This window comes from Pomacea canaliculata, linkage group LG1, assembly GCF_003073045.1.
Source record: "Pomacea canaliculata isolate SZHN2017 linkage group LG1, ASM307304v1, whole genome shotgun sequence".
Classification (NCBI taxonomy): domain Eukaryota; kingdom Metazoa; phylum Mollusca; class Gastropoda; order Architaenioglossa; family Ampullariidae; genus Pomacea; species Pomacea canaliculata.
Window position 1 is genome coordinate 42,992,506 of NC_037590.1, and position 27,347 is coordinate 43,019,852.

General features: G+C 36.6%; 2 protein-coding genes across 5 annotated transcripts in view; one reads left to right on the forward strand and one right to left on the reverse strand.

The window, feature by feature from the left end:
• LOC112556773 (ras-related protein Rab-37-like) overlaps positions 1-11,549 on the forward strand; it is a 47,382-nt gene extending 35,833 nt beyond the window's left edge. For 3 of the 4 annotated variants that reach the window (XM_025226172.1, XM_025226328.1, XM_025226414.1), the window contains exons 4-8: positions 1,398-1,464; positions 4,777-4,829; positions 7,063-7,185; positions 7,832-7,908; positions 8,471-11,549. In XM_025226172.1, coding sequence (XP_025081957.1) covers positions 1,398-1,464; positions 4,777-4,829; positions 7,063-7,185; positions 7,832-7,908; positions 8,471-8,570 — 420 coding nt within the window. In that variant the 3' untranslated portion in view covers positions 8,571-11,549. Of the gene's footprint in view, positions 1-757; positions 825-1,397; positions 1,465-4,776; positions 4,830-7,062; positions 7,186-7,831; positions 7,909-8,470 lie in introns of all 4 variants that reach the window. The other variant, XM_025226243.1, reaches the window with a different exon arrangement.
• Positions 11,550-11,950: 401 nt separating this feature from the next.
• LOC112556725 (inositol polyphosphate multikinase-like) lies at positions 11,951-27,287 on the reverse strand. Its single transcript, XM_025226036.1, has 6 exons — positions 26,938-27,287; positions 19,929-20,058; positions 19,559-19,732; positions 18,778-18,950; positions 18,178-18,262; positions 11,951-17,111 (listed from the first exon to the last, which is right to left on the reverse strand). The coding sequence occupies exons 1-6, from the start codon at positions 27,145-27,147 to the stop codon at positions 16,420-16,422; spliced, it is 1,464 nt and encodes a 487-aa protein (XP_025081821.1). The 5' UTR covers positions 27,148-27,287; the 3' UTR covers positions 11,951-16,419.
• Positions 27,288-27,347: the final 60 nt, after the last annotated feature.

Sequence of the window (27,347 nt, forward strand, 5' to 3'; positions counted from 1 at the left end):
TAGGTACCAATCCATGTGATATAACTAACTTTACACCACTATCAGGACTTCATTGTTCACCCCCGAACATTTATGTTACCTCTTTGTGAGATGAGTAATGTGTGTGTGTGTGTGAGAGAGTGTATATTCCTGAGCATTATAGTACATTTACATGCATGTTTGTGAAAATGTGTGTGCATGTGTTGGGGGGGGGGATGGTGCATTTTTTTATATGTGTGTGTGTGAGAGATGTGCATGTGTATCCCCTGAACATGACAGCATTACCTTAATGATGTAGATATAGTCATTCTTTTACTAAAATCTAACAACAGCCAGTTTTTCTTTCGATTTAAGAACATCATATATTTGTTGTGTCCAATAGGACTTACACTGCTTTGTTATTCTTGGGATGCTCAAGGAGTAAACTGGACACCTTACACTATGCATATGGGCTTCATTGGCTTAGCAGTTAAAACACACATGAAAAGTATAATACACAGACACAAAATATAAATATGTATCTATCAGGTGTTTGGCTAAGTACACAAATAAATGTCATGTACACTTTATCCTTGGACTCTTAGTAGATTTTGATAGTGACAGTGCAGAGTCTATCTGAGAATACACAGACTGGCTAACACGAGGCACGTTTGGCTTACCAATGCACCATTTGATTGAAGTTAGAAGATACTGACTTTTGATTGGCTGTAATTGCCCAGGGCTGCATCTCTTAAGACAATTGGTGAACATGAGGCAGTCACATGTACTTTACTTGCAGATCTGGGACACAGCGGGGCAAGAGCGCTTTCGAAGCATTACTCGTGCTTATTATCGTGATGCCAACGGTAGGTCATGGGGCTAAGTCAAGGTCATTTTATTTTAGCACGCTGACCAAGGGATTTACGGGCTGCCTGCTTTTTATACCTGCAGAGTTACCTTCAGAACACAGCATCTCATCCCCTTTAACTTCAGAAAACACTGTATCATTTCCTGTGAAATAAGATCATAAAATCCAGGAAATGAATTCAACAGCAATTAATTTGCACATTTGCAAAGTTCAGATAGTGAAGACTTTCGTATTTTTTCATTAGTAAGCACTACTATGAGACCAAAGCACAGCAGACCTTTATATTGCCTCTGTGCTTAAAACAGGACTTACACACGGACCACAGACTTTCTTCAGTCTAGGCTGTGCAATGAAATGTCTGGATGAAGCTGTTCTGAAGGTTACATAGGTCATAAAGCAGGATTCCATTTCCCCCTGACTGCTTCCCAGACACAGAGGGAGATATTCTTGATCAGCCACCCAGAAATCACTGTAGTTCTGTCCCCCTGTCTTCCCATCTCTCTGACTTTTGCGTGTTATGAGATGTGTGTCTGTCGCTGTCTCATGTTGTCCATTATCCATTGAATTTCAGATATGGGACACAGCTGGGCAGGAGCGATTCCGGAGTATTACTCATGCGTACTACAGAGACGCCCACGGTACATTTACAGTGGTGCACGCCTTGCATATTAATGATGGTTGTCCTACTTTTTTGACCAAGCAGAAAGCTTCAGCTGGTCTTCACACTTTTAAAAATAGAAACCAGCAGTTTCATCCCAATTTGAGTGGAAGTATGACTTTAAATTGGAAGTGTATGCAGGATTTGAAAATTAAAATGAAATTTAAAGCAAAAAAGGTAGATATTATTGTGACCCAGAAAATGTTAAGCTGTAACTATAGCAGGGCTTCTGCTCACGCAAAAAATTGCGTACAGTACCATTAAAAGTTCGGAGGACCCCTTCAATTTTCATCAATGGGGTCCCCTCCAAAGTTGGGCGAAGAACAAGGATCCCTTACAAATCTGAAGAAGGGGTCCGTGGGACCCCAAAGAATTTAGCCTTAGCAGAAGCCCTGTATATTTATTGATAACGCAAATGATTTAAAGCCCTAGACCTGTGTCATACCTAAACCCTGTTGTGACTATTTGATGAAGAAAATAGAAAACTATTCTCGGAGTTTGGAGTCTTGAAATAATACCAGTCCAGCAGAATAATTGACATATTTTGTGTCATTTACATTTTTTGAATACTTTCAAGCCCAATTTTTCTTGCCTTTATAAACCTTTGCTTGCAAGGCCTCTCTTTATGCAGTGAGTTTGCATGAGTTGCAACTGCATCAAGGTTTATTAGATGAATCTAACAGTATTCTTGCTTAAGAAATTGTTTTAGCATGAAGATGCATGCACTTTCAAACTTACACAGCTTGACAGTCATGGCCACTGCATGTCACCTATTGGAGTATCCACTGGCAGAAAAATGCATAAAGAGTGTTATTTCCTTTAAGCACATTAGTTTTTGTGAATCTGAAAGTGTAAATCATAATAAAATGTAACAGATCTTCGGGATGTTTTAAAAGGGTCCCCGCAGAGAGGGTTGAGCTGGTATATTTGCAGTTAGTCAATTCAGTTCATAAGTAAATGCACATTTAAGTCTCCACATTTTATTTTGGAGATTTAAAAAAGAAACCTGTGGAAATATTTATCAAAAGGACAAGTTAAACAAATTAATAAAAGCAAAAGTAGAAACAAATATCTACATGTTAGATTAGCTAGAAGCTCACAGCTGTAAAAAAAGATAAATGCATTACTCTAAGGTTTTCAGGTAGTTGTAGGATTTTATTTTAACTCTTCACATAATATCAAGACCCTCCTGATATGTAGTGTGAAGACTAGCTGATGACCTTTAAGAAGGGGAGAAAAGCATATTTTGCATTCCACACATTTATTCCATTTATCTGCCTGTGCGTGTCTTTTGGCAGCAGCACTGGAATATGATGGAAGTTTTTTCTGAACACATAACCCAGTGTATTTGATGTTAGTGTGTTATGGGTGTTTTGTGGTGTTTTTGTCCACCTAAATACTTTTTCTTCTTAAATATAAATGTTATTTTCCCTTCTGTGTATATGGTTTGTGTATGTTTTGTTGGCTGCAATGCTTATTTCATTACTGCATAGGAGGGATCGACTGACTCACTTTTTCTCAGTTGCCACTTTTCTATCCAATCTAATGCTTTTAACTTTGTAAAATGACTACTTGTAGCTTTTCCATCCAATAGGATGCCTTTCAACTTTGTAAGAATGTCATATACTATATGTAAATTATAATCGAATCCAGTTTTGCATGTGTGATTTGTAACCAAGTAAAATTTAATATTTTCTAAAAATTTTCTATTGCAGGTATTTTGCAATTACTTAGGCTCTATTCGCAATATGAATTCAAGTTCATGGCATTTGATTTCTTTCAAATCAACAGGTACAAACTGCAGAAAAGGAAACAAAATATCTATTACTCAGTAATGACTGTATATAGCTATTTCCCCCAAATAGTTTGACAATTTCCATCTGTAAGTTTATGCGAATATTTCAAAAATATTTTCCAAACCTAAACTCACATATAATAAATATTTCAAATTAGAGAAAGAAAAATGAGACCTGTTTTTGTCTGCAGCTCATGTGAAAAGGCATTTATAAATCTGCACAAAATGCTCTTAACTGATTAAAAGCAAAGTGAGTTGCAACAATAAGTCATTTTTACTTTTAGGAAAGAAGCTGTGAGCTGCCAAGAGCACAGACTTGATATAGCTTGCTTCAGTGATTTTTCTTGTCTGCTGCTAGTATTGAAAGCTTCTGACTGTTGGCCTTGCCACATTGAACACCAAGTGCACAGTTGTGGCCATGCTTGTGACTGTTGGCCTTGTCACATTGAACACCAAGTGCACAGTTGTGGCCATGCTTGTGACTGTTCTCCTTGTACCTCAACACCAGGTGTGCATCTGTAGATGTACACACTCCCCCCATCCCACTGCACGCACACTGCTCTCCCGTAGATATTGCACTTTGATGTCAAGGTGCACTTGCACTTGCCAGCATAGTAAACCTTGTGAGTGCTGACCATGAACCATGAAATTCCAGGAAAAATCTGTATAAATTTGATTTCTTTGTATTTTACTTTAAGGTTAGTGTAGCCTTGCTGTTGGAAGTGGGGGACTATTTCAGTGGAAAGAGTACACAATAAAATGTCTTATAAAAATTGATTTGGCATGTTGATGACAAAGCACATCTGAGGTAATTTATACTAGGTAATGGTTGTAACTGGGACACATTTCTAAAAAGAAAATGATGTAATTTAAAAATGAAATTTGTTGTTTTCTCAGCCCAGTACATGTTGCTTTTTTAATTCCAAGTTTTATGTCTCCTGAATGTGGTGTTTGTCTGTGCTTAATAAGTGTGTTGCATTCTCCTTTTACCAAGATGGTTATCTTTGATATTATTTAAAATTTGTTGAGGGATAAGGTCTGTTATAAACACTGTGTGTTGTTTTGTTTTTTTTCTTTGCTGTAGACTCTATGATTTGCTTGAAACAGTATATTCTCTAATATATAATTTAATTATCCTTTCTACTTCAAACTTGAAACTGATTTTTTTTTTTCAGAAGATAAATATTTGAATGAATAGGAATGACTTGTAAACTATTCTTTTTTATGTTTTTTTTTCATGTATGTTATTTTTTATTTTAATTAATTTAGATGTGAGTATTCTACCCTTTTTTCTTACATTTTAATGTTGACTTGTAGAATAATAAGATTTGTATAATAAAAGAAGAGAATTTATAGGAATTTATAAATCTGCTGGAATTTATTAGTCTCTTGTTTCCCCATCTAATATTTAAACACATTTTAACAGCTTGAGACCAGCAGAAATCAGAAAATGTTTTAATGATTCCCCTGTTGATTCTTAGATGCTTTTGTTTGCAGCACTGCTTTTGCTGTATGATGTTACAAACAAAACCAGTTTTGACAACATACGGGTGAGTAGATTAGTCAGTTGAAAGTGCAATGGGTCAAAAGTTAAATTCAGGTATTGTGTCGCCTTGCACCTGTACAGGACATGCAGAACACTGTTATTGTAAGACCACTGCAGCTAAATCTGAGTACTATAAGAAAGTAAATACACAATATTAAGATGTTGCAGTAAGTGACTCAATCTGCTGAGTGATTGTCCAAAATGCTTATGCAACACGAGCTTGCTTTCTTCCTTTCACAGGGTATAGAAAACATTGCCTGTGCAATTCTTGATGTTTCAAAGTCAGCGAGCCCAGGTTTCAAAGAGAATGCTGATGAACTCTCTTTGTTATCTGTCCTTTTGTCCTTTGCCTGTTGCCTGTTTTATTCTTGATTACTTTCCTTGCTAGCATGCTGTTCCCATACAATAGCCATCAGCATACATCACTAATAAGAAAGAACATTTCATTTGACGCTAATTTGGAATACCATTCAGACATGATTCTACACTACATGTGTTTTAGCTCATTTAAAAACTATTCATCTAAGAGAGCATAGAACACAAACCAAATCTTACAAGGTTGCATGCAGGACTGTGCTTGGAGAAGCCACTTCTTCAGGAACTTTCAAGCTCTTTGCTGAGACTGAAGGACCTGTTTATAGCCCAGTGTGTTCAAAAGGGGTATCAGAACCTCTGTGTACAACAGGTCAAAATATTTTTTTGAATGGAATAGTTCAAATGAGCGGCACTTAAAACATGATATTTTCAAATCTTTGCAATCTAGGTGATAGACATACAAGTGGTAGGTCTAGAGTTCCAGAGCCAGAACATCATGATATTTGCACCCTTTTATTCTGGCATCAATCCACGTATACAATCAAATCATGTCTAGGTCACATCTTTGAGTAAAGGTTATCATACAGGTGCCACCCATTCCCGGAGCGCCTGGTCTATTTTTTTTTTTTTTAATGAATGTTTATATTAATGTAATACTTGAGGTATCATGTAACATCTGATGTATTATGTAATGTTAATGTGGGCAAACAATTTCCTGAAAAGGATTAATAAATATGTTTAGTATTGTATATATTTTGTCAGAAAAAGACTAGCACTTCATGCTACACAGAGTGAAGATTTCATTTTGCCCACATACTACTTTACTTTCCCTTCAACTGATCATTTCAAAAGTATGCACTATATCATCAGTGAAATACTTGATACCTATCCCAATATTCCTCCAACACACATTATGTGTACAATTTTGATTTGGAAAACAAAAGAAGCATGGTATGATAACAATGTTTAGCCTGACAATGACAATGACAATGACAATGACAATTCTTTATTAACGAGAGGTAAAATAAGCAACAAAATGCTTTTTTTCCATTTAGCCCTCGCCCTTTATGGGCGAAAAAGTTAACGAAGTAAATGAAGTAATTAAGTACTCTGAGAATAATTTGTAAATAAACATAAAGGAAGGTGGGTATGTACATAAGTGGTGGTTAAAAATAATATTTACTAGGTTTCCTGGAGTTGGGAGGTATCTCTAGGGGCCTCATCTAATTATCTTGAAAGTAATTAGGTAGATAGCGTTGAAAGCAGTTCAAGGAGTTTAACTGCTTAAAATGGAGAGGGAGGCTGTTCCATAGCACGCTCCCTGAGTATTTCAAACGATTTAAAAAGGTCTCATCTAGGAACGAGAATATATGCAGAAAGACTAAAATTTCATATCAATACACAACGTAGGAATAAAAAATATTTTTTAGTTACCTGTCACACTTTGGAAAAACTCATATTTAATGCTTAATTATATACAATATACATTTTGTATTTTTAGTGGCTTTCAGTAAGGATTACAACAGTACCTTCTCCTAAAAGTGCTGATTTGAAAGAGAAGCAACTCTCATGCTTAAGATGCCAGATCGCTGTCATTTGTTAAGTTTGTTAAAAACTGTTTACCACCATTCCTCAGATTTCCTGAAAAGTTGGAACAACACAGGGGTATTTTGTGCATCTCCACATCAGAAGAAACAGCAGAATCAGACTTTCCTTGACATTTTCTTGTTGGAAGTTTCCTTCAATCTTATGCGCTGTCTGCATTCTTCTGTCTCCTTGATCTCTCTGTCGTTGTGAATGTTTACTTCAGGACGGTCATGTGGGGCTGCAGTGCAACAATGATGATGTTCCAGATACATTGATTTTGCATTTATATTATAGCAAAATAGTTTTACTGGTCTGGTCTTGTTGTTTCGAATTAGGCTTGGCTGGCAGAGATCAATGAGTATGCTCAGGAGGATGTGGTCATCATGCTGCTAGGCAACAAGTGTGATGCATCATCAGAGAGAGTCATCAGGAAAGAAGAAGGAGAGAGATTAGCGAGGGTAAAGGAAGAAAATGAGCATCTAATTCTTTTCGTGCTGTTAAAAAAAAACCATCTTGCGAATACATGATAAGACATGATGGAGAAAACCTGAACAGGGTGTCCCATCCATGACAAAAGGAATTTTCAGATCATTAGTTAAAATTGTTGGAGGCTTTAGTACCTCATGCCTAATAAAAATATTGAAGGTCTTATTGATCAGTATTAGAAAAAAGTACATCAGTGTACATTAGCTTGATATCATTATGACATTTGTCCACAATGTCATGTTTTTAGGTTTGTAAAAATGTTACTTATATTTGATAACAAGTAATGATGAAATAGGACTATTTATATTTGATATACACGATGAGACCACTGAACCCTAACGCTTTGTTGTCAGACCCCAAATACCAAATGATTTACATTTTTGTACACCCCTTAGCAAGTTTTATTTATATGATTAAAGTTCTCTTAGGCAATTTATGCACAGTTTTCTCAGAAGAGCAAGTGATAATGTACAGATTTTTTGATATACTCCTGAATTCAGTTGAAATAATCCCTTCAATAAATTGTGGTAAATAGTGCAACTGTATGGCAGCTGAAAGATGGACAGAGGCTATTTAATGTTGCTAGCTTTAAAACTTTTCAGTGTTTTGCTTTTGCAGGAATACGGTGTTGCATTTATGGAGACTAGTGCCAAAACAGGAGTCAATGTCGACCTAGCTTTCATGGCTGTAGCAAGGTATTGTCCAAACATTTAAATATTTGTATGTGAAACACATTTTAAGTATTTCCAAGGATATTATATGTGGGACTAAATAACGTTGCTAATTTTAATATATATTTTGTTCCTCATGTACATTAAGCAGTCTGTGTTTGCTTGCTAATACATTTACATAGGATTACTTACTATTATAAATATTATAAAGTAGATTTTTAAAAATTAGTTATTAGAAAAAAAACAACAACAGATAAATATAACTGAAAATTAGAAACAATTTAGCAATATGATTTAGCTATGTTCTTAGTTGTCAAAAACTGTTCTTAGATGAATATGCAAAATATCATTTGATGTTCAGTGTAGGAATAACATCTAGTACTTTCCATGCTGTGATGGGGGTATTTTACTTGTGGCTAAGAATTTCCAATGTTGTGTGTGGCTGAGAGCGACATTAACATTTAAACATCATTTGAAAATATATTTTGAAAATGACAAAGATCTATGAAACTTCTGTTTAGCAGGAGTGAATTTCTCGATAAAAGCAAGAGATTTCAATCATGCTAAACAAATTACATTCTTACAGAGATCTCAAGATGAAGAAGACAAGACGACCAAATGAGCCGAAGTTTTGTGTGGCTGACTATGTGGAGCAAGAAAAGAGGCAAACTGGTTGCTGCAGCTAGCATTTATCCACTGACATTTTTCATGTGGATGTATCTTGAGTCCTGTCTTCAGGTATATGCCACACATTTGTACCAGATGAGCTGCATTGTGAATTAGGGGCTGTCAGCTGGTTCAGTACTCTTTGTACTTTTGAGAACTTGTCATGTAGTTATGTTTGATCCCAAGAGGATGTTAAGCAAGCATCTGGCATGAGCAGAGGTTCAGACCTAAGCTGTTCAACATGCAGACTTCTATGTAGCAGGCAGATGACAAGGGGATGAAGCATACCCATATTCTTTTTGCCATTGGAATACCCTGTGATCCTATGAGCTCTTAAAAAAACTCATTATTTAGAGGATATTCAATCATACAGCAAGTAGTGAAACTATATTCTTGACAGTGTAAAAGTGTGCTTGCATGAGTACGTGAAAATGTTGAGGTGTCAGTGCAGTTGGCGAGAATGGGAGGACACAAAGTTGCAAATTTTCAGACAATGAGTGTGTACAGTTGCAATGCTATGGAAATACACATACAAAGTGATGGTCAAGTTTGACATTCCAGTTTAATATATAACATTAATAATTGTGTTCAGAGCAAGTAATATTTCTAGATTAGCCTCTGGCAAAGTGGTAAAGAAAGAACAAGAAATTAATGTTTAAAGATGGTTGACATTCTTTATGATCCAGCATTTATTCAAACAAAATTATTACAATCATTTACATTTATGTGGCACTTATAGGGGATGACCTGTACCCAGAAGTCCAGTGAATGCAATAGAAAAAGTCTTGATTTTACTGCCTTTCTCGGTGTTCCTTCTCAAAGGTTTTAAAGTTATTCTCTTGTGCACGGACCGGGTGCGTCGTATGGGTTGAGGGAGACCACAGTACAGCCACATATCGGTTTGTTCTTGAAAATACTGTAGAACATTAAAAAAAACTGTTCTTAAAGCAGTGACAGGATTTTTTAAGGTAAGAAGAAGAAACTAGAAAATTCAGAGCTTTTCAATTTATATAGGTGGTAGACTGAATTATAGCAACTTCGCGTACGTTTTAACAGTTGCAGTAGAGTACAAGCTAGGCAAATAACAAGATATTTAAAGAGATAGCAGGGAGAAAAGTTAAGAAAATGCCAGCACTGTCATTGGAGGAATCAGAGCAGTTTGCTGCTGTGGTATCATGACAGGTGAACAGATGTGAGGTATTTTACTCAAGAAATCATTCCTAGCTAAGCTATTCCTTTGCCAGCAGCATGGCATTGAACCTCAATTTTGTGTCATCTGAGGAAGAATGCTTTGATACAATTCACTTTGTCATTTCCTGTTATTTATTGTTGATTTTTTGATGTTAATAGATCTGTCTATGACTTGTACATGCTGTCAAGTCATTTATTTGAAAGAATGTGTGATGTAAGTGTTGTTTCCAGCAGAAGGCATTTTGTACTCTTAATTTTTATGTTGCAGCATTTTGCTTTTGTTTTTTTACCATAGATATATTGTAAAAACAGTTTTAAATCGACGGTTCTAGGAAAGGTTTATTATTGGTTTTTTTTTTTGGTTTCTTTTTACGTAGACTGTACATGTTTAAATATATCACAGAGCAACAAAATGCATGTACACATATTCAAACCTGAAGTATGCATGTACATACAGAACACCTACACAATCCCCCTTTCTCTGAACTCTTAAACTTCCCCCTCACCATCTGCTTATGACATCAGTTCATTTTGCCTGGGTGAACGCATGTGTAGAATTTGTATTCACTGTAGTCACCCTATAATATTTAGAAGAATGTGTAGAGAATTTTAGTAAAGGTGTAGAACAGGTGTAATGATTCATGCAGTCATACTTGTTGTGGCCAAGTGCAAGCTAAACTGTACACAAATTGTGCAATCTAAGGACCTTAAGGTCCACTTTTCACCTTGTAACACGTGTTCTTTCTGGCAGGTCTGTGTTTTGTTTCCATCTGATAATTTATATTAAAGGAAACAAACCTTATAGTGATATTCCCACTTTCCTGAAACCACAGGAGTGGACATTAGTGTTCAAAACGCTGTACATCTGACTGGATTTGTGCAGACTGATATGAAGATGTGACACTGAATATATTTTGTAAATATTAAACGCTACTTAAGAAAAAAGAGGCATTTAAAAATACTTTCAGTTGTATGTACTTATAGTGGTGATATAAATTAAGGGTACATGTGGACTCTAGAGCTAAAAATGGATTAACGTTTAGAACTAAGACAAGGACAATGCAAGAACGAGGAAAATGAAATACAATAATATAGAGGAATGATAAGAGGAGGTGTAGCGATCGTCTGGATATTTTTTGGAGGGCCACCATGTTGCTGGTGGAAGTGCAAGAGTGTCAGTTTAAGTAGGCTCTCTTTTCTCTCTGATACTGCTTTTATGAGCTAAACATCATTCAGCAGACATCTTGATACTAGATATTATGAAATGTCATTCTATGTTTTTGGTGGTGGTTATGAAGCTAAGAAGAGGCAGAACTCACATTATATGAAGTTAAACCAGACTTAAAGCAAAAATTTGCAATGGTGTTTCAATGTAATTAAAGAAAATTAGAAATGTCTTCTTCATTAATATTTTTACTACACTAAAATGAATTAAAATATGTAATGTTGCTCGAAATTTTCATTTGAATGATTAATAATTTACTCTCATAATGTGACTAAGGAAACTCATAATAATTTGCAGATATAAAAGTCTCATCTTATTTTGTGTCAAGTCATTTAGTCCAATCATGAAGTTTACACAAATTTACATATTGCCACAATTTAGAAGTTTTATAGAATGCAATAGCATTTAAAAGTGAGGCTAGATCTCCTTAAAGACTGCCCAAGGATTCGTAATATGTGAATAATGATGTTCATATTTATGTTTTGGTGGTAAACCACATTTTTTTTTCTTTTGCTAACCCAATCATGGATGTAAATAATACATTTTATGTTGGTAAATTAAATTATCCAATAATTACAAACTTCAGGGGTTGTGTGTGCATGTGTGCAAATTATTGTCTGAGCTAGAATACCATCTTTTACCACATTTACCATTCCATCAGTTGCACTGGAAAAACATTTTTTTCCCATCCTTATCATCAACTGTGATATTGTAGCTTTCTCCAGAAGTGTGGTTACAAGCAGTACCAGCAATGATTGAAGTTTTGTTCTGGCAGTTACTTCGGTGCAGTACAAGAAAGAAAGTGGTGGCAGCTGATAACACAACATGAAGGTTTAAAGACGTTTTCAGAGATGGAAAACGACGTAGAGGTATGGTAACACCCGATGACACCAATGCTTAGGCTTGGTTAAGAAAGTGTAAAAAAGTGTGCTATGGTAAAGATGTGCAAGACTGCATAAAAACCATACCATTAAAGCATATCAATTTGCATAATTTTGGAATATATTTTTCATTGCTTTTACCTTAGAAAACAAGATGACACAAAAGTTGTGTTCTAACAAGAGACATTAACAAAAAGTAAATAGGATATTAATCACTCATATGCTACAGAATTTCCTCAATCATGTCCTAGCTATCTTTTATGCAGACTGACCACTCACACAATACAGAAACAAAACTGAATCTAGAAAAAAGCATTACCAGACTATGATCTACACCATTATGTTGCTGAGTAAAAATCAGCCAATAATTTTCACCATGCACATTATGAATGCACAAGCAATCAGTATTTTGGCAGCTTCAAACCAGACAAGCTCAATAACGTAAAAAGGCTTTTTTGCTTCTTAGAAATTTGAACGAATTTTAATTTACATGTACAATCAATATATTTGGTGAAAGACTAGAGTATAATAAGATAAACAGTTATTTTAGAGGCATGATTATTCCAGATCTTCCTCCTCCCATCAAATGTAATCTTAATATCATGAAGACCACACCGTCAACAATATTGTTTACAGTATGTGTACTACATTATTAATTTAAAGAACTAGAGGAATTGTTATGCTTTAATTTCAACAAATGTGATCTCACCTTCTGACTTAAAATTTGTTTCTCTTGTAAAATCCAAGTGAGTAAACACATTTTTCAACGTCTTATCTCTGGCACACAAAGACTACTGAAAGTTAAAAACATACAAAGAACAAAAATATAACTGTTTTTAATTCTACCTCCTATCTTTATTATCATGAAATAATTTGTAAGATTTTATAGACGTTTAGAAATCACGTTTATTCATTCCAGAATTTCTCTTTCGCATCGGGGAAATCACACACACTCGCTTTCATTCTCTACATACAAACATAATCGTTCTGTGTTTATATGCTTACCTTGCTTATGGATCCAAATGGTGCCAAAAAAGCTGTCTTTGAGACATAAGACATCATAATGTAAATGATTGTTTAAACTAAAGGTGGTAAGAAAAGACAGCTCATGAAAAATGCCCTGTTTCTTTACGTTTACAGTAAATTTTCTCATCATATAGGACAAAACATTTCACAAATTTTCGGACTATAAGACACAGTATCATGGTGACAACAAAATGTACCAAGATCTGAAAAACTGTGTCAAATTAACGTTTAATAAATTTTACATCTGCCATTGTGATAAAACATACACAATGTAACAAAAACAGCACCAAAGGTTCCATTACCATCTTCTGTATAAACTCTCACAGTTCAGCTTTTAAGAAAATTAGTCATTAAGTCTCCAAATTCATAATGCACTTAAAAATGGTAAAATATAAGTTGATTCTGGGGTTTCACAATGCACTTACAGTAAAATATATACTGATTATTCTGGGGTTTACAACATTCAAAAAAAAGAACTTCAGAGGACGGGTAAGTGTAACACTATGCCCTAATTATGAAAGGTGACTGACTGCTGTCAGCTTTCAAAGAGGTCATTCTTATAAAATTGTTTAAAATGTGTTCAAAGCAAACCATTTGCTTTAGCGCAAGTAGTGTTGATTTGTTTTGTAAGAGCACTCTATGCAAGAGATTTAGTTTTAGAAAAATCGTCTGTTCTTTTGAATTCTAAATAAATTCTCAAAAATGAACAACACAGTGCTGATTTGTGATTATTTTTGTTTCTTTTAGTCCAAAAATAATACAAAATGTAATAAGTCCCGACAACTATTGAAGACTGAGCTGCCATATAAATGCAATTCATAATATGAATTTACAGCAGAATGTCTCATCTGCCAATTTGGATTTAACTTTCTCCCCAAAACACCACATAACTGCCCTTGTCTTGCATCAGAGACAATAATACTTCCAGACTGGGGAAAAAAATGTTATCAGCCTTCATGGCTGATTAACAGGCAACTAATATTCAACTGTTGTATAGCAATTGTCCCAACCTTTGGTACACTGAATGCAGCTACTGTGTCAGAACCTAAGAACTTTCTGAATAAAGTCTCCTTTATAGAAAAACTGCAGAAGTAGCATAAAGTGCATACAAATAATAGTTATAAAGGGCCAAGATTTTGTACAGAGTTACATTAAAGTTAAATGCTTAAGATTTTTGTGTATAAATATAGAAAATGCAATGGACATACACAAATGCAGAGCAGCAGAAAAGCAGTTTCTCTGGAAAATGTCTAAATATCATCAAATCCAAAAATGATATTAAGAACTGATATGAAAGATGCTCAAACAATTATTCCAAGAAGGCAGTTCTCCATGCACACATACACATACTGCAGATTATTTAAGAAATCCACCAGAGATACAAAATTTAACATAATTTTACAAACACTGTTAACAATGCTACAAGCTGACCAAAAGAATAAAAAAAAAAAAACTATCCAGAAAGTAAAGAAATCAGTATTATGCATCAGCCACAAACATACTGAGATGCCTTAAAAATCAAGGTGTATGCCGGTGTGATTTTTTTCAAATTGATTAAAACGCACACAACAATTTTCTTCCTCAATTACAAGCCAATAGCAAAAGACAGCATGATCATTGACATGTTATGTAGGTATTCACATTAGTTAGAGAAAACATTCGTGCACATAATTGCCCTACTCCACCTTTGGAGCTGTTTTCGTGTCCATTTTAACTTGCAAAGGAAAACTAAATAGCACTCATATCTTCTGGAAGACTACGACAACAAGACATTTTTTTAAAAATTAATAAAATAAAGGCACACATCATTTGATTGGCCTTAATGCTTTTGTTATGTAAAGGCGATTGCACTTTTTCTCCCAAGTGAATCACTGTAAAGGGAGGTAAATACCTCTACACCCTAATCAAGAATAATCAGTGCTTTGTAAGATTGGTAAAGCATGGGAGAAAAACGGGGACAGTAACTTTTAAAAACACTATTCAGAAGAATCTGGAAAAAAAAATCCAAACAAAATGTCTTAGAAGTCAACACAAAATAGCTATTTATTACCAATCCATTTATGTTAATTTCCTATATCTGCAGAGAATGCTGAAAAAACATGGGTCTCCTAATGAAGTAGATGGGTCCCATTTACTTCTGTGGGACCCATTGTTTTGTTCACCCCCTCCCCTACTCATAATCAATAAAACTATATACACAACAGTTTAACAGGACAACAAAATTCAAAAAAAAAATGTCAAAAAAATCTTTAAAATTGTTAACATACATATAAGACTACTGTTTTTAATAGATCATAATGGACAGTGTCAAACAGAATTTAATCTCATTTTCAACCATTCCACAGAAAACTGGAATACAGCTAAAAACTCAGCATGTTACAGAGCTAAAGAATATCACCAACCGGTACCTGTATATAGGGAAAAAAAAGTCTGATTTAAGAAATCTTTGAAAGGGACATTTAAGCAGGAAATCTTCAAGCCGCAAATCCAATGATATATTTTTTTTTTAATAAAAACCTTCGCTAGAAACTGATGGGCACAGTGGCAACAAGCGGTAATGTTCCCTGTGGAAGCTCTGAATCAGTTAACATCTATCACAAAATATTAAGTTGTATATGTTGTCTGAACTTTGTTCATAGCAAAAAAATGCTAAGAATGCATGATTTTAAGACAACGTACACATTTTAACATGAATCAATTTTCTATAAGAATAAAGACTTATTAGTCTTCTAAAATACACAGAACTCTAGGGAAAAAAAAAAAATTCTATTTCAGATGATACAAACCTACTTTGTCTAAAAGCAAAGACCACCTTGTGGATCTTAAAAACTCTTAAAAAGGATTCAACAGATCAGCCTCGAAGACAGTGTGCTCTAAAATGAGAATTAAGATGTACTTAGAGATACAAAGAAATAACTATGCAAGACAGAGTGATGGATGTTGAGAGACAAATGGGGACTTAAATCTGAAATGGTCATCAACAGAGTTGAAGCAAGTGTGTGTGTGACAAGAAAATTGGTGTGCATATGAAAGTTGGATGAAAATGGTCTATATTTTACTTAAATGAAGTTGACACTAACTGCCAAACAAAACTTATTCTGAATTTGTTTACCGACTCACTTAAAAATCAGCTCAATGAAAATTAACTGAGAATCCTTAAAAACAAAAAAATCAATGAAACATACACAGCTGAGGTCTAAACAACTGTACCAGACTTTGAATGAAATTGTGTTCACTCAAAGATAGAGATCTCCTATCTTATAAAGCCCAGAATAATCTTCTCATAACAATCTTTCATTTTAATCTTGTCCCTGAGTTTGAAAGTTCTTTGCGCCACTCTTTACAAGTGAGCACACACTAGACAGCAATGAGCAAAGTGACAGGGGAGGTTAAAAAAAATCCTTTCTGTTAATAAACTGCAAGTTAACAATGAAATAACCATATGTATATACACAATCCCAACCAACTCAACAAACTTGAAAATAACATAAAGTAGAAGTGTCTGCCATAATGTCACGAGGTAAGCCAACTGTAATTCAAAATTTATCACATGCTTTGCAGATCTTTCAGCATCCTAATGAGTTTCTGCAGGCCAAAGAGGTAGTTTTCATCCTTGCTGGATGAAGGAAAGACATGTGCAAAGTCTATCATTTTGATCTGAACAAGTGGTACTCTATCCCCATCTTCCTTTGCTCTCCTCTTGTTGACATCCAGTCCAACTTGCTGCCCAGAACCACAAGGCTGAGACTCCTTGGGGATATCTAGTCCATCTTGCTGCCCAGAATGACAAGGTTGAGACTCCTTTTCCTCTTTTGATGTTGTCTCATCTTCTTCTAAAGTACTGCTTACCTTCTGCTTCTGTAAGGAGCTATGGTCACCATTTGAATCTGGAAAAATATCTGTTTTGCTCTGATAACCATCACTTGGTTGTGGCCCATCGGTGGATCGCATGACTTTAATCTCCCTGTTGTTCTCATCCTCCCAAGGTTCCTGTTCCCTCTTCCTTTTGACACCAGGATGTGGAGACTCATTCTTCACATTGACCAGTGGTTGGGTGTTGCTAGCAGTGATACTGCAGGATCTTTGGTTGCTGTACACAATGAGAAGTGAACTGGCATAGAAAGCATACTTTTTCTGCACTAGGAACCAGCTTTCTATTTCCTGCAGCTTGTGTATAAGTTCTTCCAACACATCCTTGCGTAATCCTCCATCTTGCAGACCAAAAAACTTCCCCAATCCTGTAACAAGAATTCCTGAGTGTGAATGGCTAAAAAGTGCATTGATAACTGCAAGAAAACACAAGTCTCTCTGATATTTCAGGGTTCAAATATTAATAAACATAGAGCATGAACTTGGTGTGACAACATTAATTTCTTAAAATTGTGGTTTACATGGCGTTGTGATGTAACATCTTTTAATGCGTTGAAATGCTTTTAACCAAATGTGTGTGTGTGCATGGGTGTTAGTGCAACAAAGCATAAAGTCCATTAACTTTAATGGTTTCCTTTAAGTATTCTAGGGGATGGCACCTAGAAGATGAAACTAGTTGACACAAGGAGTGTTGTAGTCTAGCCTGAGCAAAGATTAAGTCAGCAATGTTCTGACCTAAAATCACGTGCAGTAGCAACATGGTTACAGAGTTGACATAAACTTGTGCATTCAAAGATCTGTATAGTTAATCCCTAGCTGGGTATGTCTGAGACTACACAAAGTCTATCAGACCCATGACCTTTATATTTTGAATGGGGTATGTCAAGGCGAACGTGATAGTTGTTACACATACATTTCTGTTTCTGGCCACAGTGTTAATGATTACTTTTTAATGTCAAAAGAATTATTCTCCCTCCGTACCTTTGATATCTCACTCTTCGTCACACAGAGATTTGAATCTGACCATATGCCTTTAAACTTGCAGTTAAATATACAGAGTGTAGAACTCTTATGGAAGTCATGCAAAGTAAAGAGAGAGAAGTGTATAATGGCTTTGAATAAACAATTCAATTCTCTCTCAGGCCCATGGAATATGCTGGTCAACTTCCTGCCTCACCCTCTGCTTTACCCATTTCCTTAGGTAATCTTAACATACAATGTGATATGTTTCAAAATGATTTTAGAGTAAAACTATTATTGGGAATATGCTAAAATTTGTCATCAAATAAATTCTTCTTCCAATAAAACCTTTAGTCTACAATGCCTTTTGTCCATTTTTTTTTCAGATTTGGAATAATGGTATCTTAATGACTGTTTTTAATGAAATGATTTCTTAACTGAAATTAAATTCCAATGAAGACAATGCAAACAAACCTTCCTTCTGTATGTTCTCAGCAGTTAAACTCCGACAAAAGTCTTTTTTAGAATGATGAGGTGCACCTGTCTTGTTATCATGGACCTGAACAAGATGCAAAGTACACTATACTCTAGCCACTGCAGTGTGATACATATTACAGGACTACAGGTAGTTCATACTCTGAAGTATGACTTCCTCAAGCTCTTAAGAATGACTTCTACTGACAGTGACTGATTGTCAGGAGTATTATTGTAATAAAAAATAAAAAACAGCTCTTTGCCTAATATTTATATATATTAAATGCAAGCGATAAAATTTCAATAAAAACATTGTCGACAGGTAATGAAAAATAACAGCTAACTTTTGACACCTGCTATAAATGAATGTGATGTGCATGCAATCATGTATGACTTTAATCGAGCTGGTATGATTGACTGCAACACGACTGCCTGTGGGTTTAATATATATAATCGAGCTGCAATTGAATTGCCCTCTAGGGATCAATAAAGTATTCTCTTATCTCTTATCTTATCTTTATAAAACACGCTCTGGACACCCTTTCAGAAATGTCAACTCAGGAAAATGGCTTCGCTGCACTTGAGTTCTATAATTCTTACCATCATGCCTGTGATCTGGAAACCCAACTTCTCTAGTGGCGGGTATTTTGACACTTCGTGTTCTTGCTTTTCTGGTGAGGCCTCTGGGTCATAAGTAATTCGGCCCATCTTAAGATCAAGGACATTAGGTTCATGGAAGCCACAGGTGAGGTTTTGCATTACAAGAAAAGTCACTGTAAACAAAATGTTAAAGAAAAACTATAATAGATCATTATTGAGACAATAGCAGCAGAGTCTAAACCGCAATATTCTGTTTCCTGTAGACAGACTAAGTGAAGCTGTGTGCAAAACTGGCAAGAAAACAGAGGTGCAGATAATCTGACATGAAACAGACACAGACACCAATTTATGGACCATACTTTATCATCCACAAAGTGCAGTTTTACAGAAATGAGAAATTTCAGGTCAGGACAGTCATAAAGCAGGCACGTGCAGCTTTTTTTCATATAAAAATGTTGTCTAAGTTTTTTTAAGAGTAAAGTTGACTATGCTGAAGGACCAAAGAAAATTCAGTTATGCCTTTCCATGAACATAAATAATAACAATAGATATAAACGTGATTTATATAGCACATATTCATGCTCATAAGGAGTATGTCTTGGCACTTAAGACAGGTAGGAGACATGAACAGTATAAAAGAGAAACAACCGTGAAGACAGTAATAAAAGACAAACATAGAAAACAAAAGATGAATCATGGAAAAAATAGTAAGGATGAAAGTGTCATAAATCTGTCGAGGATAAACAGCAACACTGAACAGAAGTAACAACTCATAACTTACCACCATCTCTAGTCTCTGTGCCATAATATTTTGGAAGAAAGTTTCTTAATTCTAGCAGATCCTTGTCCTTGCATTTGGGACCAAACACCTCTTGGTACAGAGTTAACTCTCTTGTCCCCCTTGGTGGGCCCTGCAGTGCTTTAAGTACTGTGCCATTCCCACAATCTAGCATGCCTAGAGTAAAATAGAATAAAATACAAACACGTGGCTTTGATTTTACATCAATATCTTAAAAATCTTATACTGATAGTGATACAGCATTTAGAATACAGTTTAATGAAACAAAATCTTCAACATTCATCAGTACTGAAGACTGATTTTAACATAAGTACACACTTTAATGGCTTTTCTACAAGCCCCAAAACATTACCAAGTTTTCTTCCGGCTTTCTGATCAAATCTGTGTCCACCAACTTGAGTGGCCAATACAGTGGTTCCTTCCAGGGCACAACCCTCATCAACTTTGTCATCTGCATCTGTGCCATTCATCCTGAATGCAGCCTGCAGTAAAATGAGCCTTAGTGTCACACATGTACATGACAATATCACATTGTTCTGCTGTTCAGACAAACCACCAAAATTTCACTTCTCCCAATGCAACTTTGTTTTCCTTCTCAAAGCAACTTAAAAATGCCACTCTACAATTCCTTTTGTAAAATATGGATGGATTGGTCACTAAATGCCGAGTTAAACATTGCTCTGTGTTGGAGGACGGAAAAGGGCATTTCACTCCAATGTTAAGCTTTATGACAAGAAACTGAGAATCCAGATGTTCACTGGTGGACTGTTGACTTAATGAACAAAGTTTTTGATAAAGTTCTGGGTAAGCCCAGAGACAATAGTTGAGCACCTAGGGACTAAATAACAGGGAATTGGCAAACTGTCTTTGCTGGAGCCTCTGTCCATAAAAAGTCCAAGGATCACTTCTCAAAGAATTACAAATCAGAAACACCAGTTACATTTGCTAATATATAAACAGGATGTTGTGCTGCAATAAGTAAAATGATGCTAAGAGATAGTTTTTAAAAAAAGCTACATGAGAAACTATTATTTATTCTGTAATTTTACAAAGATACTGTATTAAAGAAACAGACATTAATATGAGGATAAATGGGCTGATGTTAGGTATACACAGCAATGTACTTATACTGTTTAGTATGTCTCAAATTTTCATATCTTCTGTGTGCCTTAAAAAGATGAAAAGTTGTTGTAATAAATACACATTTGAGATGTGCTTTGTGAAAGGCTATGAAAGTCCTAAAAGGTCAAAGCTTAAGGTGAGTAATAATAATAAATGCAAAATTTGTAAAGCACATACTCACACTTCTAAGAATTATGCTCTTAGCGCTTATGAGCTATAAAAGAATAAACAACAGTACTAACGAAGAATAACATCAAATATGGAAAACACAATAACAAATAACCAAATAACAAGAATAAGAGCTGAGATTAACATGATAGTAAAAGGAAGGGTGTGACAAAGGACTAGCATTATGGAAAAGGTTGTTAGTAGAAATGTTTAGTAGAGATGCGTTTACAGTGCAGGTTTAAAGGATTCAATAGTGGGTACGTGGCGGATATGGAAAGGGAGAGAGTTGCATTGTTTCGCTGCTCAATAACTAAAACTCCGGTGGCCATATGTTGAGTACCCTTTGATGGTAAGTCAGGATCGAGAGTGGATCCAGTTTGAAGGGGTGTCGAAAAGGTGGAGGATGGTAGTGTGGGAGGGTGAGAAAGAGGAGAGAAGTGAATGGGTGTTCAGCATTCTGCAAACTGCTGGACTTGATCTGTGTTTTCAACCCCTGAACGTGACAATGAGCCAAAACAAACAAACCAAACTTTTTTGTCACTCACAAGCTGTCACTCGTTTGCTAATCTATGACCATCTCCCTCCAAAGAAAAAAAAAGTGATATCTGCCAAGTTAAAGTCGAAAATTACAAAGTGTTAAGCACGCGCCTTATCCATTTTCTCGGTCAGGGCAAAGGGGGCGTCCCATGGGTGCACGTGTTCTCTTTCTATTGGTGCAGCGTCTGGTGTGACCCACTTCTCGCCCTGGCACTCAAGGCCGTTAGAACTGTTGATGCGCATCACTGGAATGTGTTGATACAACAGTATCACCAGCGACAACAGCGACCGACGTCAACAAAGGCAGCACAGCTAAACGCTCCCTCCATACTAACCCCAAATTTATAGATCGGTTTCCAAGCTTTGATGGAGAATAAGTTATGTGAAACTCAGTCACACAGAATTAAAGTGACTTTAAGAGGGGTCAGTAAATAGCCCGTGAGGTTTAGTGAACGAAAGCCAACCTCTACTAACATAACAAGATGGTTGTAGCAATGCGAAATACATCCAAACCCACACTGCGACAATAAATCTGGGGACATACATAAAGTCACTGTGCAAAGTTTACCAGTCCACAGGGTCTATTCCACGCCTAAAAATACAAAAGTCTGAGGTTTGAATTATTTGCCGTGCTGTGCTCTTGGTAACCGCTCGATCGGCCGAAGCCTTGCTTAGACTGAAATTTCATGGACGAAAACTTGCCAGTCCTGTACACAACACTATGCTGTCCTGTTACAACAAGTTCACTGGTGCCAATGTGACTGCTCTTGTCTGCCAGCCTGCAACTCCTTTTCTAAAAATCATTCATAAATCGTTTTAAGAATAAAGCATCTCGATTGTGCTCGTCCACTGACTTCCAGAAGGAACTGTTCACTGAACAGACAGTTGGAGGTGAAGCGATGTTCAGCAGCAGACACAGACCTTCACTGGGGGACTGTTGACTCCGAGTTCTGCGTAGACGACGTGGTCAACGTAAAGCAGCGTGAAAATAACAGACAAAGCAAAAAGTCACTAAACTATCGTCTAGGTGAAACTGCTGACGAGTTCCGGTGCTGATTCTCAAAGATAAGTACATCAAAACCATATCTGTTTTATACCAAGAATGCTGCAACTTCCGTTTGGTGGACAATAAATCTTTTAAGTTTTTGTCACCAGCGTCTACGATTAGGTCACAGGTTTGATTGATGTATTGCTCCGAGCGTATTAGTTTTGTTTCCCCGTTGTAATATGTTGCTGACAGCTTTAAAAAACAACAAAACTAAAAACGCAGACATTATGTTCCTCTGCTAGGCAGAGCAAACTAGACACTTGCATGTAGGAACTTGCTATGCGAGGATCACACCCAGACAGAAGCTAGGGAGGGGAGTGGCTTTGCGGGTGGCACTGCCACAGTGTTATCTTCCCTGCCACAGTCGGCAGCATCTCTCGCCTCTCCCCTTCCTTTGATCTGCTCCGTGTTGAATAAATGTGCATCGACGTAAGAGACGTAAGGTCCCCCGGGCGACACCGGGTACTCGGATGGTATAGTTATACATGATTATATACTTGTATTCGTTAAAAAAATCATCTCAAACATCTCATAGCTGAATGCATTTATAAAACAAATCGAGGGAAATGCTGCCAGCAGAGTCTCATACAATGGATTTTGTTTAAATGACTGGCCCGTGCCCAAGATAAGACCCAAATGTGAGCAACTTTTCTGTTCCCACACTGTAGCTGATTCAGAGAAGAACAAAATGATGTTAATTAGGCATCTTAAAGGACATTCGTCTATAGCTAGATTTTTTTTTTTTCTGAGAGCGGTGATTTTTATATGCTTCCATCTCGAGAATGGAAACCGGTCATTTATTCGTTTGAAAAGCACAGCCAAATGTTTGATAACTATATGTTTGGTCCTGACCGGACTGTGGAAGCCTACATAGGTGTCAACTCTCACGGGTAGGGTGGGCGCCCGGTAACGAGCCAGCTGGATGGCTGCACCCATGCTGCACTTATTTTTCCCGTTTGGGTGCTGTTATCAAGAGCTTACCTTGCTTCTAGTGGCGGACGGCCTTGCCTGTCCTCCCTGTAACCCAGCTAAGCCCTCTGCACGCCCGTACCATGGTCCATGGATGAAACTACGTCCGTGCTCGTACCAAGGGCATGATCAGAGATAATACAATCAGCCTGGTGTTATCTCAGCTGGATAAACTGAGTGCCTCTCTCTCTCCTGGTCTTGCTATCTTCTCCCTCAACTTCCCTCCACCAGGTATACTTGCCCTCTGTGTCTGTCTCTCCTTGTGCATGCATGCACGCGCATTCATGTTACATATGTAAGCTGCATAACTAGTCATAATGAGTCTAGCTGCTGGGGTAAAAAAGTAGGATGCATGATGAAGCTTTTTCCTTCCTGAGACCATTTTGTTTCCAACTAGACAACTGATATTAGACAGTTAAAAGTCACAGGCCACAAATGTTTATCACGGGAAGATAGTATAAAGATTTTCTTTACGTACAAAAACATAGAGGTAAAAAAATATATATGGACATGGCATACAATCCACTCGAGATGTTTGAGCATGTGGATTTTGTCTTGTATGTGAAGTACTGGGCATGGTCACAATGCTGCTACATAATCATGTCATGATACGCTTTCTGTCCTTATCGATATCATTACGAATTGTATAATTACAAAAAAAGCAATCTTGCATGAGGCACAGTTTACCAAAAGGAACCAATGAGAGGCATACATATCCTGTCCCACTTGTGTATTCAAAAGGTCCTCCTTTGTGAGAGCTGATAATTGCATGAAACAATCAAACGTGGAAGTTGCCACTAAAATGCCAGTTTCAAAGTCTGATGTACTTTAGGAGCGCCATCGTCAGTGTTCATCGCAGCACAATCTCCTATTTAACGCTCACCCTCTACCAACCCCTGCCACAGTAACTGAGTTGATGCATTTGCCAGTTATCAGTACACACATTGGAACCTTTGTGGTAAAGTGCATCGCATTCTGAGCTAAAAGTCATGGCAGGATCGAGGCTGGGTTGATGCAGTGACCAGAAAACTCCTTCCACAGTAATGGACGAGTAGGCACTTTGCCAAAATTAACTCTAAATGCAATCTTAAATCCATGTTCTTGTGTGTGCAACAGTCCTTTTCAAGAATTGATGCATTACATCTGGTTCAAGAGAGTGGGGGGGGGGGACAGTCTGACTGTCTAGCCTAATCATGCCCATCAAATGCGGTGCCTTAGATACGGTGCACCATTTAACTGCCCTTGAGGACTAGGCAATTAACCTTTATATGGTTTTTAACACTTAAACAAAGAGTACATGACCTATCCACACAACATGTACATATCTTTGATATGTGCCATAATCAATTTCATGGTGCATCTTTTTTAAATAGATTGACATAATAAATGCTATGATTATACAATAGTCACTATAAAGAAATTCAAACATACTATCACAAACGAGTCACTCAAAATAGACCTAGTCTGCATTACACATGCAGCCACTTGAATTCATGTTTATGCATGAACATATGTACTTGCACACACACATATACATGCAAACATAATTTTAGCACTTATTAATAATGGCTAGTAGTTTAGAATAATTCAATTATTTAAAAAGCACCTTCCCCACCAACAAATGTGGGCTCAAGGCACTTTATGAACTTAAAGATGCAGGAACGCACACTATCAATAGAAATTTGACAAAATCTTTCATCATCACTCAGATCATGACTCTCTTTCTATTATACACACTCACTTGCTCATTCATCTACCTACTTTTTACACAGGGTAGGGTGGACTTTGTGGGCCTACCAAAGAGGTCTACCATCAGTTTTGTCACCATAATATAAAAAATTCAGCAATGACTCTCACTGACATTACATAAATCTGCTCTAAAAATACTGAACAGATAATTATCTTCATGGAACTATAGATTTTCTGTGGGGGTCTTATTATATCTGAATAGAAAGGAATGCCATTACAGAAAAAAAGTGAGTTATGCTTACCATTTAACAGGGCTTCTGCTTACGCAAAAAATTGTGTACTGTACGCATTAAAAGTTCGGAGGACCCCTTCAATTTTCGTCAATGGGGTCCCCTTCAAATTTGGGCGAAGAACAGGGACCCCTTAAAAATCTGAAGAAGGGGTCCCTGGGACCCCAAAGAATTTAGCCTTAGCAGAAGCCCTGATTTAATATTGCAGTCATCCTCTTTACACACTTACAAATGACATATTTTAGAACATGTATTTTTTCTAGTCATCTGCTACTGACATTAGCAAGTATAAATCAAACACTACTCATCCTGCACCTCCTGTATGGCAAAAGTTTATGGAGTACACCTGTACAAGCATTACCTAGTGCCTTTCATTCCTAGAAGATAGGAAGGAGATGGCCACATTGCTAGATTAGCAAAGTTCCAACAGTGGACCCGCTGTCAGGAGCAGGTGCCTGACACTATAGAGGCAGAAAGAGTAAGGTGATGGCCACCACCTTCACAAAAAGCTGGCCTAAAGAAAAGTGCAGTTCTCAGCTCACTTCACCCCTCAATAACCTAAAGATTAGGGGTTGAGGTTTACCATTACCAAGGAACAGTAACTACTTTCTCTGACATTGAAAAAATTAAGGAATTCTGAGGTCAACAGTCCTGTCCTTGAGAAAGTATACTGTACGTAGTCTGACTGAAAGGATTTCGACATTGCACTTATTTCTGTTGTTTGTTGCTCTTAATATTAAGGGGAAAACCTGTCTGATGAAAGTAGTAACAACTGCTGGAAAGATTATTGGTTTTTCAAAAAAAAGCAATTGAGCAAGCTTTACCAAAGGGCTGTGATGCATGTAATAAGGATCCTTGATCAACTCAGAACCACTTAGTGAACTCTGACTGTCTGAGCTAAATTCCAACCAGGAAGGACTGTCAGATTTACTTTTAGAAACTACTTAAGATGCTTTGTGCAAATTATCATGTGTCCAATGATTTCTTATATCGTTTTCGTTTTTTATTATCTGTAAATCATCGGCTCCTCATAAAACGCAAAAAAAAAAACGTGTGTGTAATTTACTTTGTGTATGATGTATAAGTGTGTTTATATGCAAATGTGAGTGCACGGTTGTTGTTGATTCAGTCAATGTATGATTTATGTAAAGCTCCATAAGCAAATCTTTGGAAAGGCAATATAATTATAAAGTATTATTATTAAAATTTAACACTTTCATGCCCAAGGAGGAATATTCAACAATGGGGATTTTAAAATGTATCAGGCGGGCGTAATTTATTTTTAACAATAAGTTTTAATAATTTGTGGGAATTTTATTTGCTTTACGAAACAATTGTGGTAGCTGAAAACACCTCCACCTACAGCTTACAAAAATTATAAGTTAGTATAATAACTTGCAAGTTATAATAATAAGATGAAAAAGAAGGAAGAAGAAAAGTGTAGTAAAAGCCCACTGTATCATCACCTCTAGTCAGCACAGAAGCCATCATACACTGCGAGTTATCGCATCCGGTCTTCAACAAGACTTTGTACTAACCTTAAGGATGATAAACTGGTGACGAGATGGCGATCGTAATATGGGCTGGTGGTGCTGAGTCTTCTTCTCATAAGAGGACGGGTATTGGAGCTGAAACGCAGTGGCAAATCGAGCATGAAAGAAAGCTCGCGATCTCGCTAGCGTCAGGAAATACTTTCCTCCTGGGATGAAGAGCGTACCGCTGGTTACAAACCTAGAAACATTTCGCATTTTAGCGCCCCATCAGTCCTTCTGTATGACATATTTTGGACTCTGACAAGAGATCCAGTTCAACCATATAGTAGTAATCATTTCTAAAAATTGCAGAGACAAAAATTATATTCTATCACTCGTTGCTGCACCTCGCAACGTCCATGTCAACAGCCCCTGTCACGTGGTCTTGGTCACGTTACTTGTATCACGTGACAGCG

Bases quoted from the DNA above. Each gene is read 5' to 3' on its own strand.
- LOC112556725 (XM_025226036.1), bottom strand. From the start codon at position 27,147: ATGCGAAATGTTTCTAGGTTTGTAACCAGCGGTACGCTCTTCATCCCA. The intron at 20,059-26,937 runs GTTAGTACAAAG...ATTTTACTGCAG, and splicing joins ACCAGTTTATCATCCTTAAG to GCTGCATTCAGGATGAATGG. The intron at 18,263-18,777 runs GTAAGAATTATA...CATCTTGTTCAG, and splicing joins TCCAGATCACAGGCATGATG to GTCCATGATAACAAGACAGG.